The sequence below is a fragment of the Silene latifolia genome, chromosome 9, assembly GCF_048544455.1.
Source record: "Silene latifolia isolate original U9 population chromosome 9, ASM4854445v1, whole genome shotgun sequence".
NCBI lineage: Eukaryota > Viridiplantae > Streptophyta > Magnoliopsida > Caryophyllales > Caryophyllaceae > Silene > Silene latifolia.
In genome coordinates, this window is record NC_133534.1 from 103,760,550 (window position 1) to 103,778,603 (window position 18,054).

Here is an 18,054-nt window from a genome sequence, read left to right on the forward strand (position 1 = left end):
TGGCCTAAGTATATGTATTGTAGAGAGATAAGGAAGATATTACCAGGTGAATAGTGATTCTTAGGTTAATTTTTGGATCCTTTCCTCAATGAAGGTTGAGGAGTATTTATAGACTTTCACTTTTTGTCACGTAGTGGCCAAGTGGCTAGCGGTGGAAAGCGTTCTACCCTCGGCCGATGGACCAATGGCGGGCGGCCGAGGGTCTTGGATATGAGTACGCGGATATGTGCCCCGGGTGCTAGTTGCGGTGCCGAGACCAGTGACAGTAGATGGGTTCATCGGCTAGACTATCTAAGTCGTTGACTTTCTTTGTGGATATCTTTGACCTTGCTCAATGTGTTGACTTGGTCGGCGGTGCAGAATATGCCCCATCAATTTGCCCCCAGCGTAGTCTATGCCGTGGTATGGGCTCGATGTATGTTGAGCATATATTCGCGCAAATAATTTCGAAACTTTTTCAGATCGGCTTCTTCTACCTCGGCTACTGGTTCGCTTAGGCCGTACCATATCCCCCTCCACATGGATGTGTAAAGGGCATCCGATGTGGAAAAGAAAGTTGTTGGCCGAGACCAGGGTTGGGAGTCCGGTTGTTTTTGATTGCCCCAGTAGGTGCTTCCTAGCTTGGTTGATCATGTGGCGGCGGAGAGCGATACCTAGGAATTTGTTGAGGAAGATGAATAGGCGAGAGATATGAAGGGCGTGTTGAAGACGCTTGATCTGTTGCATTGATTGACGTTCGATTGTTGCGACGATTGACATTCCGTGGTTGCATGTCCGACACGTGTCCTGTTGATTGATTGGCCGACGCTTCATGGGTCATTCCCGATTGGTCCTTCTTCATGGGCTTTTTCCTATAAATAGGGCGGTTGTTAAAGTGAATTTGGCTACCAATTTCATTTTCTCAAATTTTTCTCCGAAATTTTCATCTCTCTAAACTTTCAAGGGCTTCTTTGTCTTCTAATTTTCGAGTTATTACTCGTGAGTGTTTTTCTTCAAGGTAAACAAACAAATTTTCTCACTTCTTATTTTGTTACGTAATCATTGCTATCATGTCTTCTCGTTGACGCAGGGACTAGCACTTCGCGCCGGGGTTCCGTCGCGTCTTGACGAGGAGGGGGTACTAGATGCCATCCCGATAAGATCTGGGGGCCCTAGGTCTCCTTCTCCCGTAGTCGATCCACCAATTTTGGAGGAATGGGAGGATGAGGATGATGATGCTGATGATGATGAGAGGACTCCTTCTGATGGTGAGAGGCCGCTTATCCCGGATCATGGCGAGGCCTGCAGGACTGGTCTTGACCGTGTCTGGACCAATAAATTCGCCAGCTGTTCTGCTGTTCCGGTGCGACTCTTTTCGGAGGCCATTTCTCCTTCGGTGAGGGGTACAAAATTGTTATCCCTGAAGAGGGTCGGGCGATCTGTTGCCCTCCCCGGGTCACGTCGGCGTATATATCGAGGCACATGGAGTATGGGCTCGGTTTCCTTTGAATAGACACGTCACGGCCATCATCAAAGCTATGAACGTCGCGTGGCTCAACCGCACCCGTTGGCCATGAGGACGATAGTTGGTTTTGTGTGGCTCTGTCTCTTTAGGGGAGGTCCCAACGATTAACTTATTCCGCCGCCTTCATCATCTTCGGCCGTCAATCGCCGGTAAAGTTGGGTGGTACGGCGTGCGAGACGGAGCCAGGCTACGTCTCCGTGTCAAGCTTACTTCTTGCAAGGATCGGCAAGCGGCGATGGGTGTACGTCCAAGTGCTTGGAGGACTACCCATTGCCTCGGTCCTTCCAGAGCCCTGTTTACTTGCGGTGTGAGAACCGGGAAGAATATGAGAAATGTATTTCCCGGGTAAAGGTTAAGATGGACGCTTCGATGGTCCCTCTTACTGCGGAGGAGAAACGGGCGTCTGTTTGTTTGATCTTTGAGAAGGGATGGCTGCCCCGACTCAGATTATCCTTCAGGATGAGCTGCTTTGCCGCGTCGGCCTCATACCGGCCCTCAATCAGGGTGAGTGGGGTCGGTGTGAGGCCCATCTTTGCCTGTTGTATTCCTGTTTTAGAGCTTTGTTTTACTTCCTTTATGTAACTCTTGTTTGATTTCTTGCAGACCGGTTTGGCCAGGATGCATGCGAGAGGACCTTAAAGAGGTTAGGGCTTGATAAGGACGGGAAGGTTGTTCAACGGCATCCTACGGCTGACGCGCGTGATCGCAGACTGGCTCCCAACGAACTGATGGACAAGGAGCTGAAGGCATTGGATCCGGAGGCGGCCCATGCACGGGTTCTCGGAGGCGTGCCGAAGAGAACAAAGAAGGCAGCGTCCAAATTGGCGGCGGCGTCAGTGCCAACCCCCTCTTCGACCCCAGTGGTCCAGAAGGATCATGTGGAGGTCATCGATATCACTGAGGGGGTGGTGACCGTTGCTAAGGGCTCTTCTCCTCTGAAGAAGAGAAAATCGCCACCGTCTGCTTCCACCGTTGCCGGGGAGAAGACTGCCCCAACCGGCCCTCCGGCTAAGAGGGTCCAGACTGGTACAGATCTAACTTGCGGTTCAGACTTAGCCGGTTCGTTGGACATTCCCGATGACCGACTCTCTGATGTGTCGATGCATGTTGACGTGGATGCTCTGTGTAAATTTTTTGTAGATCCGCCGTCGGCAGCTGCCGTTCTCACTGAGCGGCAGCTCGAGAAGCAGCCCATACCACGGCCAAGCTCGAGAAGACGGGTGATAGAAATGTCACCGTTGACTCCTCAGTTCAGAAGATTCCTTCCACCGAGCTCGTGGCGGAGGGTGAGAGAATATATAAGAGGCTGGCGAAGTGGACCCGTCTAGCCGGCTCCCACATCATGGAGCAGGAAAAGGCCGTGGCCCAAGCTGGGCCGCTGATCGCAAAGCTTAAGCTTGATCTCTCCGCTGCGAAGGGGGAAGCCGGGAAGGCTAAGCTGGATCTCCTTGCTGCCAAGAAGCGTGTGGAGGAAGCTGAGAAGCTGCTGGTGGCCGAGAGGGCCAAAGTTGAGGATGCGATCGCCACCGCCAAGTTGATGGAGGAGCGGGACGGTATAAGGGCGCTTATGACGCCGTGGTTGCCAAGAGGGAAGAGTGGAAGGGTCCGACGATGCCCGATCGGAGCGCGCACGGGGCTATCCTTGCTCAAAAGGAGAAGGATATTGAGATGCTTCAAACTGAGCTTCTCCCTAAAATGTGCGCGAATTCCGAGACCAGGCCGAGGAAGCGGCCAGGGAGGCAATCAAGAAGCTCTTCCCCGACGGATCCTTCCCATGGGATAAATTCGACAATCTTCCGGGACGAGATGGTCGAGGTGCGGAAAAACGGTGAGGAGAGAGAAGGCGGAGGCGGCGAAGGTGGCTCGAGATAGGCGAGGCCAAGGCGGCCTATGATGCGGAGGTGAAGGAGGGAGAGGCCAAAGGTGCTTGAAAATGTCAAGCCTTCTCCTAAGCCGGCCACCGAAGATCTTTGCTGCCCTCGATGGAGGGCAACAACATGCATAGGGAGACGGGCGGTCGTCACCAGACTCACCCGGCATCTCGGATAGCTTTAGCTGTTCGGGGGCCAACTATTGAGCCTTTCCTCCCTGCCATCTTTTGGCGCTTCAAGTGACCTGCTTGTAATCTTTTGCTTTTCTTTTGTTTTGTTAGTAAAACTCTTGGTAGGTTGTGTTTAGGCTTATCCCTATGGGGACGGCCGTCGTAAATCGTACTCTCCTTGTAATTGTTTTCAATAAAGTTCGTCTTATTGGCCTTTGGCTTGGCCGGGGCTTTGATCACAATCCTTCACTTGTCTTCTTGCGTTATTAATTGAGTGCCTTCGTTTTTACCTTCGGTATGACCGAGGCGATTTGAATGCATATCCCAACCGTGTTTAACGTCTTTAGCGTATCGACCGACGTATCCCGTCGCTCTCGGCTTTGGCCGAGGTAATCGGGTTGCGGCTCGACAGCGTTAGAATCGCTGTGTAGGCATATTGATCGCTAGATTTGCGTCTCAATTGCACTGAGTGTACGTTTATTCTAGCGTATCGGTCGATGTGTCCCCGTCGCTCTCGGCTTTGGCCGAGGTAATCGGGGTTACGGCTCGATAGCGTTAAAGAATCGTGTAGGCATATTGATCGCTAGATTTGCGTCTCAACTGCACTGAGTATACGTTTCTTCTAGCGTATCGACCGACGTATCCCCGTCGCTCTCGGCTTTGGCCGAGGTAATCGGGGTTGCGGCTCGACAGCGTTAAAGAATCGTGTAGGCATATTGATCGCTAGATTTGCGTCTCAACCGCACTGAGTATACGTTTCTTCTAGCGTATCGACCGACGTATCCCCGTCGCTCTCGGCTTTGGCCGAGGTAATCGGGGTTGCGGCTCGACGCAGCGTCAGAATAGCGTGTAGGCATATTGATCGCTAGATTTGCGTCTCAACTGCACTGAGTATACGTTTCTTCTTGCGTCTCAACCACGGAGGGGATAAACATTGATGGAAAACTTGGATGTTTCTTCATTAGATATAAACACGCGCCGGGGTGCCGACAATGGTTTTGGACACCTCCGCCGCTTATACAAAGTACTTTCTTAGGTTGTCAGTGTTCCAGTGGCTCATCAAGGGCACGCCCCCCATGTCTGTCAGCCGGTATGTACCCGGCCTCATCTCTTCAACTACTTTGTAGGGTCCCTCCCAGTTGGCCGTTAATTTACCATGAATATTTCCTTTGTTGGTGGCGGCCGACTTTCTTAGGACTAGATCTCCTATTTTTAAGTCCCTTTTGTGGACTCTTGATTTGTAGGCTCTTCTCATCCGGTTTTGGTATCTTTGCCAAGTTGAGGCGTGCCGTATCTCGGCTTTCTTCGACCAGGTCTAGGGAGGCTTTCAGGCCTTCCTCATTTTCAACTGGGTTAAAAGTAGCCGTTCTGAATGTTGGCACCGTCGCTTCAATTGGTAGGATTGCTTCGGACCCGTAGACTAAGTGGAAGGGGGTGTATCCCGTTGCTTCTTTCTCCGTGGTCCGAAGGGACCACAGGACGCCGGGCAGCTCATCGGCCAATCTTCCCTTAAGGTCTTCAACTGTCTTTTTCAAACCGTTGAGGATTGTTTTATTTGCTGCCTCCGCCTGCCCGTTGCTCTGTGGGTGGCAGACGGAGGAGTATGCAAACTTGATGCCAAGCTCTTCTAACCAGTTCATTATTAGGTCACTCCAAAACTCTCGGCCGTGGTCGAATACCATGACTTGGGGTAACCCAAAACGAGTTATAACATTTTCCCAGATTACCTTTCTGACGGCCGCTGTGGTTTTCGCCGGTACTGCTACAGCTTCAACCCATTTGGTGAAGTAATCAACGACGACGATCAAGAACTTCCTTCCTCCGGAGGCCGTTGGAAATGGCCCTAGCATATCCATCCCCCACTGTGCGAAAGGGAGGGGATTAAGCACCGGTTGTAGGTCCCGGGAAGGAGCGTGTATCACCGGAGCATGCATTTGACAGTTCGTGCACTTCTTGGTTTTAGCCTTGGAATCCGCAAGCATGGTGGGCCAGAAGTAGCCGGCTCGGAGAGCTTTGTGGGCCAGCGTTCTTGCCCCCATGTGATGACCACAGATGCCTTCGTGAATTTCTGTCAAAATTAGCTCTGCATCGGCTGGGCCGACGCATTTCAAGAGTGGTCTTATTACGGACCTTCTGTATAATTCTCCTTCAAACAACAAGTACCTGGCGGCGATCCTCTTTATCTTGGCCGAGAGATTGCGGTCCTCCGGCAACTCATTTGCAAGTTTGTATTTCATTATGGGAGTCATCCACGTTGTCACGGCCTCGATCTTCGCCCACCGTGCGAAAGTGCGTCGGTGATGCTTTTAGCGGTCCGATATCCACTAGCACTTTGTTGGTGATATTCTTGATGGTTGAAGCGGCAAGTTTTGAGAGAGCGTCGGCCCGGTTGTTCTCGGACTGGGGATGCACTTTGAATTTTGAAGAACTTTAATTTTGCTGTGTCTGTTTTCACCCTTTCCAGGTATCTTACCATTCCGTCGTCTCGAGCCTCATACTCTCCTCTGATTTGGTTAGTTACCAAGAGAGAGTCTGTCTTCAACACAATATGCTCGCCCCCCGGAGCTCTTGCCGGCTCGACTCTGTTATCACCGCCTCGTATTCGGATTCGTTGTTTGAGGCCGGGAAGGTAAATTTCAAGGCGTACTCAAACTCGTCCCCGTTTGGGCTGATGATAAGGATGCGGCGCCGATTGCATTCATTGTGGAGGACCCGTCGGTGAATACTTCCCATACACCGGGATGTACTTCTTCTTGATATGTGCATTCGGCCAGGAAGTCTGCAAGTGCCTGTCCCTTTATCGAGGGCCTCGGCTTGTATTGAATGCCGAAGCCGGATAGTTCTACCGCCCATTTGATAAGCCTACCAGATTGTTCGAATTTTTCTAATGCCTTCTCCAATGGTTGGTCGGTTAAGACCGTCACGGGATGTGCGTCGAAGTAAGGTTTCGGTTTCCTTGCGGCTATGACGACAGCAAAGGCCGCTTTCTCAATCAGCGGGTAATTTCTTTCGGCGGGTAGTAATGTATGGCTGATAAAGTAGATTGGGTGCTGCTGCTTGTCTTTTTCTCTGACGATCACGGCACTGACCGTGACCGAGGTAACTGCTATGTATAGATATAGCGTCTCTCCCAAAGATTGGCCTAGACGGGGGTTGGCGGTGTCGAAGGTGAGCTTTGATTGCACGAAAGCGTGCTCTGTTCCTCCCCCAGCTGAAATCTTTATTCCCCTTCAATACTTTGAAGAAAGGGGTGCTCTTGTCGGCGGACCGAGAGATGAAGCGGGCTAGGGCCGCCATCCTCCCGGTCAGTATCATGACCTCTTTTCGATTTCTCGGCTCCGGCAGGTCTAAGATTGCTCGGACTTTGTCTGGATTGGCATCAATTCCTCTGGCGCTGACAAGTACGCCGAGGAATTTACCTGCCCGGACACCGAAGTTGCATTTCATTGGGTTGAGCTTCATCTTGTATTTCCTTAGTGAACAAAATGTCTCGTGTAAATCGGCCAAGTGCTCGCTGTCAGACTTGCTTTTTACAATAGCATCGTCGACGTAAGCCTCAATGTTTCGTCCTTTTTGATTTTGGAACACTTTGTCCACCATCCTTGTGTACGTTGCTCCGGCGTTCTTCGGACCAAACGGCATCATTTTGTACATCTATGTGCCGTTAGCAGTGATAAATGCGCATTTAGGCATGTCTTCCTCGGCCATGAATACCTGGTGATACCCCGAGAAGGCGTCCAGCAGGCTCGACATGGTGTAGCTGCCGTGGCGTCAATTAAACTATCTATTCGAGGCAAGGGATAACAATCTTTGGGGCATGCTTTATTAAGGTTGGTAAAGTCTACACACATTCTCCATGCCCCCGATGACTTCCTCACCATTACAACATTGGCTAACCACTCAGGATAAGTACAAGGCATGATGAAGCCCGCCGCTAGTAATTTATCTACTTCGGCTTTGATGGCCTCATCCTTCTCGGCTGAGGAGTTCCTCATTCTCTGCTTGACTGGGCGAGCGGTGGGGAGTACGTTCAGCTTGTGAACAATCACCTCCCGGCTCACGCCTGGCATCTCGGCCGCTGAGTAGGTGAAAACATCTTTATTCTTCCTCAGCGAGTCCGGAGGTCGGCTCGAATTTTGGTTCCAGGTTGACACCGCGATTCTGGTGCGGCCGGATCAATCTCTACCTCCTCGGTCTCTGCTCCTTCGACCATGCCGATGGTCCGGTCGTTTCCGGATCTGGGGGTGTACTGTATCTGGAAGGATTTTAATTTTGAAGCGCCAACTCTCACCCTCTCTAGATACTTTATCGTCCCGTAGTCCCGAGCCTCGTACTCTCCTTTGATCTGGTTGGTCACTAAGAGTGAATCTGTTTTCACCATGACACGCTCCGCCCCGGCGGCTTTAGCTAGCTCAACTCCGGTTATCACCGCCTCGTACTTGGATTCATTGTTTGGGGCCATTGAGGTAAGCTTCAAGGCGTGCTCAAACACGTCTCCGTTTGGGCTGATAATAACGATGCCGGCCTTCGAGCTATTCGTCGTGGAAGGGCCGTTAGCGTAAACCTCCCATACGCCGGGATCCTCCTCGTTCTTCGAGACGAGCTTATGCGCTTCCCCCCGGTCCGAGACATACATTAATGTCGGGCCGGATGGACATCACGGCGTCGGCTTCGCTCAAAGTGACTCGGCCTATGAGGACGTTGTAGGTGACGAGCCGTCAATAACCACGAACTCGGACATAACATTCTTGGTCGCACTTCCCTCGCCGAACATTCTTGGACTTGATTGATCCCGGGGTACCAGGCCGGCCCCATAAAAACTGTACAACGGTTTGGTGTAGGGGCTCAAGTCTTCAACCTTCAGACCGAGGCTGAGGAAACATTCTCTGTACATAATGTTTGTGTAGGCGCCCGTGTCAATCAGGCATCTCTTCACCAAGTGGTTGGCTACGTCCAGGTGGACCACAAGTGGGTCATTTGTGAGGAGCGATGACTCCCTCGTAGTCTTTCTTCCCAATGGTCATATCGGGGATGTTGGAAGCGGGGGTTCTTTGTGTTGGGCACAAAGTTGATGGCCCGATATAGTTCATTCAGTGCGTTTGTGCCCATGAGCGGACCCACCGTTCTCGTTGTCCCTGATGACGACATTGACTACTCCTACCCGCTCAAAAACGGATTTCTTATTTGACCCGTCGGCATCTGTTTTTTGGCCTCCGACTACGTATTTGCCGAGACTCCCCGTTCGGATCAGATCTTCAATGGCATTTTTCAAATGCCGGCAGTCGTTTGTTAAGTGGCCGGTGTGGCCGTGGTACTCACAGTACTGGCTCGTGTCATCGTCACTCCTCGCCCTAGGGGGCCTTTCCCACTTTTGACCTTCATTTTTGCTCAGGGCGAAGACCTCGGCGGCAGATACGACCGGGGGTGTGATTATTATCTTGCGCTTTCGGTGAGCCGCCGAGTTACATTTCTGGCAGATCGCGGACCGTGACCTATTATTGTCACGGCGTTCTTCATCCGGGTTGTCCTCCCGGTGGTTCTTCTTCTCTGAGTGCTCGGCCTCGCTGGGGCCTACCCAGGTTTTGTGGTAGTCTTCCACCTTGATGGCTTGGTTGGCCAGTTTTCTGGCGGCGTCTAGGCCCAGGCCTCCGCACTTGATGAGCTCGTCTTTTAAGTCTCCCCTTGGGAGGCCTTTCATCAGTGCGAAAGCCGCCAGCTCGGGATTAATCTCCCGGATCTGCTGAACCTTGCCGTCGAACCTCTTCACATAGCTTCGTAGAGACTCGCCCCCCTCCTGTTTAATAGTCAGGAGATCCGACGTCTCCACGGCCCTCCTCTTATTGCAAGAGTACTGGGCTAAAAAGGCGTCCCTTAGGTCGGCGTAATAGTATACCGAGCCGTCGGGCAGCCCCTTGTACCAATTTTGAGCCATCCCATTTAAAGTTGTTGGGAAGACTCGGCACCAGACCTCATCGGGCTGCTCCCATACCGACATGTAAGACTCGAAAGCCTCGGCGTGGTCGGTTGGGTCACTATCTCCTTTGTATGATATGGGCGGCAACTTGAGCTTAGTTGGCACCTGGACTTCTAGGACGTAGGCGCTGAGGGGCTGTCTGACCACATGTCGAACGACACGCGGCGATCGACTCCTCGTATTCCTAGTCCGGCTTCTCTCCTCGTAGCGAGAAGGACTTCTCCTCCGACTCTGGTGAGTCGGGCTTCTTCTCCAACTCTGGCGAGTTGGGCTTCTTTCGCTCCTCCGGGGTGTGCCTCGTTTGTGCCGCGGCGACGCTGTCTTCTCACGAGTGCGAGAAGGACTTAGGTCTACGACGACCACTTTGGGCTCCTCCGGTGTCTTGACAGGGTCAGCTTCTCCTAATGCTCCGTTCAAGTTTCTTGGGGTCACATTTTGGGCCCTGGTCTCCTGGACGGTTTCCGCCGCTCTTGTCGGCGTGACAGTGTGAGCCGGCGTACTCCCAATTAGGTCCAGGAGCATCTTCAGTTTTTCTGCGTCAACCACATGTCCCATGATGGTGACCTGGTCGGCGGGCAGCGGTGTATCCGGCATATTTGGCATCCCGAATTCCGGTTGGATTATTCCGCCGGTGGAGGGCTGCGCAACTCCAGAATTTTGGAAGGTATCATCTTGGTGTAGTTTGGTTTCGTCAGTAACGAATACCTCTTGTTGTTTCGACATCTTCTTAGCTTTTGGGGTGGGTTTTTTTTTGCGTTTATATTTTTGTTTGGGAATGAATGTGACTAGCTTCTAGTGTCTTTTCCCCACAGACGGCGCCAATTGTTCCGGGTGTAATTCCAGAGCAAGTATTGTTACCACCCGTGGCTTGTAGGATGACGTCTTTGCTTGAATCCTCCTTGCGGTCTCCTGAAACGATGAACAAACTGAGGGCTCGGCTTTGGCCGAGCGTACTCACTCCGACGCTCAAGTCAGTAAACTTAGAGAGGTAAGTTGTTGCTTGGCCTAAGTATATGTATTGTAGAGAGATAAGGAAGATATTACCAGGTGAATAGTGATTCTTAGGTTAATTTTTGGATCCTTTCCTCAATGAAGGTTGAGGAGTATTTATAGACTTTCACCTTTTGTCACGTAGTGGCCAAGTGGCTAGCAGGTGGAAAGACCGTTCTACCCTCGGCCGATGGACCAATGGCAGGCCGGCCGAGGGTCTTGGATATGAGTACGCGGATATGTGCCCCTACTGCTAGTTGCGGCCGAGACCAGTGACAGCCGATGGGTTGCATCGGCTAGACTGTCTAAGTCGTTGACTTTGCTGTGGATATCTTTGACCTTGCTCAATGTGTTGACTTGGTCAGCGGTGCAGAATATGCCCCATCAATAAGATAATATATATACAAACTTATTTATTTACAAACCTTATATCAACAATAGATAAATCTCTTCAAGGTTTATAACATGCCCCATTATACTATTTCTTCTCTCACATTCTCTCTCCACAAACATATATACTATATTGTAACCCCTCTCATCCATGAACCTCAACACTCGGGGCATCAACAATAGAGGTTTGTCAACAAAAGTTTGTATACTTTTTAGAGCTCTATTGTTGGGAATGGGGGTTGAGATTCATAGATGAGAATGGTTATAATTTTGTATACAGGTTTGTGTTTTTCGTTGTGAGTGATAGTGGACCCCATGTAATATACTTTTATGACGTTTGTCTATATTTAAGAGATTTGTCTATTGTTGTATTGAGGTTTGTTGTTAGAGACACTACGCCAAATAATCGGTGCAACAACGGTTAGATAAGGTGATATACCGTTGTAATACAAAATACGGAACCATTATTACATCGACCGTTGTTATTTCGTGACCACGGTTGTTTAAAAGGCGGAACCATTATGAAATGTAATAACGGGTTCAGATAACCGTAATACAATATTAAGAACGGTTCAAAAATCGTTGACTATAATATTGAAACCGTGGTAGTATTAGTCTGAATGCTCTACGGAAACCTATGACAACGGTTTTACTGAAACACAACCGTTGTAAAATAGTAAATATGACAACGGTTTATGCTTATTAAACCGTTTTAAATGTCATGAATTCGACAACGGTTTGTGATTTTTAAACCGTTATATTATGGATGAATGTAATACCCCGTAGTTTAGTAAAGTTTATATAACTAATTTACGTAATTCGAATAATTGATTAAGATGTTAGAATAATTAATAATATTCATATGGCCTATGTGTTTCGGGTTTAAATAAAAGTTAAGTTAACATTATTATTACGAGACTTTAATATAAAAGACGTTATCGTGATGGATCGGTCCCGATTAATGTAATTAAAGTCCGGGAATTATTATTCCCTCTTACCTTACCTTAATAAGTCGTCTTTCACGAAAAGGTACGATCGGGTTTGTTTTTGCGAAAAGGTACGTAGCCCATTATATAAATAAGAGGATCTACGTACAGAAATCAATATATAGAAACAATTTTCCTGACAAAAACAAAACAACGTACACAATTAAGAAAGTGAAAGGGAAAGTCAGTTTCTTCCTCCATCATCAAAGGAACATAAAAGGAAAGGGTTAAGGAGGAGAATCAATCTGCTATACTTCTTATTATTGAATTGATTGCGTCTGTAAGACATGGATCAAGGTTAGTCCTTTATTCCGTCTTTATAATTGAATTAGGGTTGAATTAATTCAAGTCTATATGTTCTTGGGACTGATTTCATTATTGAAATCGTAAAGTTAATCTTACATTTGGTATCAGAGCGGTATAGACTTGATTAATTTACCATTAAAGTGTATGCAAAGTTGTATATGTGCGTTTGTGTAAGTTCGAGAATAATGGCACATATTCGCATATATTGTTTACCAATGAAACCACTGTTTACGTATGAAACCAGTACGTATTTTTTTTTGATTTGTTCAAGGTTTTATGAATGAAACCTTGGTGTCAGAAGTGGGATATATTTTTGTATTTTTTTGTATACAAAAACAGGGATATCGTATGATAGATATGAATGAAACCATTGGTTTATTTTTGTTTCTTCCGCTGCATGTGTATTTGACTTGTCTCTTTGAGACTAATGGAATTTTCAAGTACTGCTAAATTGGTTATATTACTTACCGTGTTTTGTTGTTTTAATGTGCATCGTGACATCATTGATAATAATGAAAAGTATTTACTGTATTGATACTTTACTCTCAATAATTGGTTATGTACTCTTAATGATATGACAGTCATATACATATTTATGCACTGTTACATAATTTTTCCATTAATATTAATGTTCGGTTAATCGTATTGCATATCATCTCTTGCATTTGGGTATGTGTTTGTCTGCCTAATGTAAATAAATAATGAATTAATAAAGGCACTAATCACATGTATACTGCAAGAGTGCTTGATAAACAGCAAACACGCATAATGTAAGACAAGTGAATTGACCAAGCATAGTTTATTAATACGACTAATGTATTTTCGCTACATCGTATTATTTGGGTATACATTCATGTTTTTATGTTTGGTTGGTATAATATTATATAAAGAAATTCCTGCAAATGAGAGACGGAGTTTCATTATTGTTGAATGTTTTGATTGTATATGACATGTTAGTCACCAAAGTGGCCTTGTTATACTATAATTAGACATTTAAAAATAAAAGTTATTAATTGATCATTTTTTAAAGGAGATGTTTAAATGACATTATAGTCCAATTGGTCAATTAATTTTTTTGTCATCTATATTTTGGGAGATCACCCAAAGGTGGGTCATTAAATATAGTTGATAATATGAAAGGATTAATTATTCATAAAGTGGGTCTAATAGTATGTATATCCAAAGATAGCATTCTTATTTGATTCATGTGTGTTATAATTAATTGTTAAAGTATACATTAGCATCAATGATGGTTACTTGTATTTAAGTGTTGCCCAAAGGTCATTTAAATACATGTATGGAAGTTTATATAATATTATTTGAATCTGTATGATAGTTTTTCAAAGCACTAATTGGTAACATGTATAAATGATTAAGCATCTCCAAATTTGTTTGCATCATTTGACTCTTTTGTAAAGTTCAATGGGCTTAATTATGATGAGTGGGCCTTAAAGATCCAGTATACACTGGGTATAATGGCTTTGGACATTGCCATCCCGACGAGATGAGGTACCAACAAAAATTACACTGAAAGCTCGAAAGCGAAAAGTGTCATTATCGGGCTTGGGAGAAATCTAACAGTTGGGTTTACACCTCATGAGGATGACAATGGCTGATAACATTAAGCCCTCCATGCCTAAAACAGAGAAAGCAAGGGAATTCATGCTTAAAGTAAAGGAGTGTTCACAGTCGGATTTAGCTGATAAGTCAATTGTTGGTAGTTTAATGAGTGAGCTAACTACTAAAAGGTTTGACTGGTCTCAACCGATTCATGATCATGTGACACACATGTCTAACCTGGCAGCAAAGTTGAAGACTTTAGGAATGGATGTAAGTGATACTTTTTTGGTCCAATTCATCATTAACTCTCTACCTTATGAGTTTGGCCAGTTTCAGGTGAACTATAACACCATAAAAGATAAATGGAACTATCAAGAGTTAAAAGCCATGCTCATACAGGAGGAGGGGAGATTAAAGAAGATGAAAGATCAAGTTGTTCATTTCCTAAGTCATGATGGTGCCAGCAGTAGCAAGGCTAAACCGAGTAAGAAGGGTAAGAAGGGAAAGTCTTTCTTTAAGGGACCTGAAAGTGCGATCCAGAAAGAAAAGAAGTGTCACTTTTGCAAGAAACCTGGACACTTCAAAAAGGATTGTCCTAAAAGGAAGGCATGGTTCGAAAAGAAAGGTAAACATTATAGTTTTGTTTGCTTTGAATCAAATCTTATAGAAGTACCTAGTAATACTTGGTGGTTAGATTCTGGTACAACTACTCATATTTCTCACATTAAACAGGGATATCATATGATCCAGCCCATAAGAGGAGCTGAACAGTTTGTATCCATGGGAAACAGGATGAAAGCACGTATTGAGGGCATTGGGACTTACAGATTAATCTTAGGCACTGGTTGTCATATAGATCTTACAGATTGTCTCTATGTACCTGATTGTGCTCGAAATCTTGTATCACTAAGTAGATTGGATAATTTAGGTTTTAACTTTAAGTTTGGACATGGTGTATTTTCTATGTACCGTAATGAATACTTTTATGGTAGTGGTACTTTGATTGATTCACTTTATAGGTTCAATCTTGATATTAAATTTTCTGATTCCCTATTTATTGTTGAGAGTCAAGGTATTAAACATAGTGCATTAAATGAAAAATCAGCTTACTTGTGGCATCAAAGGCTAGGTCACATATCCAAAGAAAGGTTAACGAGGTTGGTAAAAGATGAAATTCTACCTCAATTGGATTTTAGTGACTTAGATGTGTGTATAGACTGCATTAAAGGCAAGCAGACTAAACATACAACAAAGAAATCAGCTACAAGGAGCTCTCAGCTTTTAGAAATTATACACACCGATATTTGTGGACCTTTTGACACTCCATCTTGGAGTGGTGAAAAGTACTTTATCACTTTTATAGATGATTTCTCGCGGTATGGTTTCACTTATTTGTTGCATGAAAAGGCTCATTCTGTGGATATCCTTGAAATATTCATAAATGAGGTGGAAAGGCAGCTTGAAAATAAAGTGAAAATTGTGAGGTCTGATAGGGGTGGTGAGTTTTATGGAAGGTTTACTGAAAATGGACAATGTCCTGGTCCATTTGCAAAGTTACTTGAAAGTAGGGGCATTTGTGCACAGGATACAATGCCCGGTACACCTCAATGAACGGTGTTCTTTGAAAGGCGGAACCGTACTTTAATGGAAATGGTTAGGAGCATGCTAAGTAATTGTTCTTTACCTCTTTCACTATAGATTTATGCATTAAAGACAGCAACCTATGTTTTAAACCGCGTTCCTAGTAAAGCAGTTCCTAAGACTCCTTATGAACTGTGGACGGGAAGGAAACCGAGTTTAAGACATCTTCGAGTTTGGGGTTGCCCAGCTGAAGTAAGGTTGTATAACCCAAATGAAAAGAAGCTAGATCCTAGGACAGTCAGTGGTTATTTCATTGGCTATCCTGAAAAGTCAAAGGGGTATAGATTTTACTGTCCTAATCATAGTACGAGAATAGTAGAGACTGGAAATGCTAGATTCATTGAGAACGGTCAAACTAGTGGGAGCATTGAACCACGAAAAGTGGACATTAAAGAAATTCAGGTTGAATTTTCCTCTCCTGAAGTTGCACGTGAAATTGTTGTACCAATCGTGTCGTCACAGTCAAATGACATAATAGGACAACAACGAAATGAAGTGCAAGACCCACAAAATGACAATAACAATGATGATCAAGTCACAATTCAAGGGGAGAATAATATGTCACGTGAACAGTCAAGGCAACCTGTAAGGCGAAGAAGGGTAGTCAATGTTCCAGAGGAACAATTAAGGCGATCTATAAGAGAAAGAAGATCAGCCATCCCAGATGACTACGAGACATATAATATTGAATGTGACTTGAGCATTAGTGAGGATCCCGTCTCATTCCGTAAGGCCATGGAAAGTGATAATTCTGAAAAGTGGTTAATTGCCATGAAAGAGGAGATGAAATCTATGGATGACAACAAAGTATGGGACTTAGTAGTGTTACCTGAGGGTTCTAAGGCCGTTGGGTCGAAATGGGTCTATAAGACCAAAAGGGACTCAAAAGGTAACATTGAAAGGTATAAGGCTCGACTTGTTGCCAAAGGTTTTACTCAGAAAGATGGTATTGACTATAAATAAACTTTATCTCCGGTGTCAAAGAAAGATTCTTTAAGAATTGTCTTGGCTTTGGTAGCTCATTATGATCTAGAGCTTCACCAAATGGATGTAAAGACCGCTTTTCTAAACGGTGAGCTTGAGGAAGAAGTATATATGGACCAACCTGAGGGATTTGCATCCCCGGGTAATGAAGATAAGGTGTGTAGGCTGAGGAAGTCGATATATGGACTAAAACAAGCTTCTAGACAATGGTATTTAAAGTTTAATGATACCATCACGTCATATGGGTTTGTAGAGATTACCGTCGATCGGTGTATCTACATTAAGATCAGTGGGAGCAGATTTGTTATTTTAGTCTTATATGTTGACGATATTTTACTTGCTGCGAATGATCTAGGCATGTTGCATGATGTAAAGAAATATTTATCTAAGAACTTTGAAATGAAAGATATGGGTGAGGCATCCTATGTGATCGGAATTGAAATTTTCCGTGATAGATCAAAAGGATTGTTAGGGTTGTCTCAGAAAGCTTACATTGACAAAGTTTTAGAGAGATATAGAATGAATGAATGCTCTGTAGGGATAGTTCCTATACAGAAAGGGGACAAATTTAGTTAAATGCAATATCCCCGTAATGAATTGGAACGAAAAGAAATGGAGAAAATTCCTTATGCATCTGTGGTTGGGAGTTTGAACTATGTTCAGACATGTACTCGACCAGATATCAGCTTTGCTGTTGGAATGTTGGGTCGGTACCAAAGTAATCCCGGGATGGACCACTGGAAAGCTGCGAAGAAGGTCCTTAGGTACTTACAAGGTACTAAGGAGCTCATGCTTACTTATAGGAGATCCGATCATCTTGAGGTGATTGGTTATTCAGATTCAGATTATGTCGGATGTGTTGATAGTAGAAAATCAACATTTGGCTACTTGTTCATTTTAGCTGAAGGGGCAGTATCATGGAAAAGTGGAAAGCAGTCTGTCATTGCTACTTCTACTATGGAAGCCAAATTTGTGGCATGCTTTGAGGCCACTATTCATGCATTGTGGTTGCGAAACTTTATCTCGGGACTTGGGATCGTCGATAGTATTGCCAAGCCGCTGAGAATTTATTGTGACAATTCTGCAGCCGTCTTCTTCTCTAAGAACGATAAATACTCCAATGGTGCTAATCACATGGAATTAAAGTTCTTATCGGTCAAAGAGGAGGTACAGAAGCAAAGAGTGTCATTTGAGCATATAAGAACGGATAAAATGGTGGCAGATCCATTAACTAAGGGATTACCACCCAAGGCGTTCATTGGCCATGTAGAACGCATGGGTGTTGTATCAAAGGCCTTGTTATTATAAAGTTAATATGCTTGTAATAAATATGACATCTAGAATTCACTTATAGTATTGTTTCTGTTATAATAGACATGTTAATCATTATAGTATATGTATACATTACAGTTATTAGATTACATGTGACTAATTATGAGAATTAATGTTCTTCTCAAATTAAAGTTTTACCTAGATTTGGAATTGATTTGTGATACATGGAAGGAATCATGTCGATTAGTAAATGACGTGTGACCGCCATGATCCAATTAATTCTATTTCGATTAAGGATATGAAAGTTAGTGACTTTAACATAAAAGTGCACATTATAGTTATTAAACCATTAAGTCAACACAAAGGCCAAGTGGGAGAATGTTAGAATAATTAATAATATTCATAT

At 45.2% G+C, this 18,054-nt stretch overlaps 1 protein-coding gene across 1 annotated transcript; it reads left to right on the top strand.

Annotated features, from left to right (window-relative positions):
• The first annotated feature begins 16,988 nt into the window (after positions 1 to 16,988).
• LOC141601434 (secreted RxLR effector protein 161-like) lies at positions 16,989 to 17,684 on the top strand. Its single transcript, XM_074421720.1, has one exon. It carries the CDS (start codon positions 16,989 to 16,991, stop codon positions 17,682 to 17,684), a length of 696 nt encoding a protein of 231 aa, XP_074277821.1.
• Positions 17,685 to 18,054: the final 370 nt, after the last annotated feature.

Excerpts from the sequence above, each read along its gene's own strand:
- LOC141601434 (XM_074421720.1), top strand. The coding sequence starts at position 16,989 with ATGGAGAAAATTCCTTATGCATCTGTGGTTGGGAGTTTGAACTATGTT.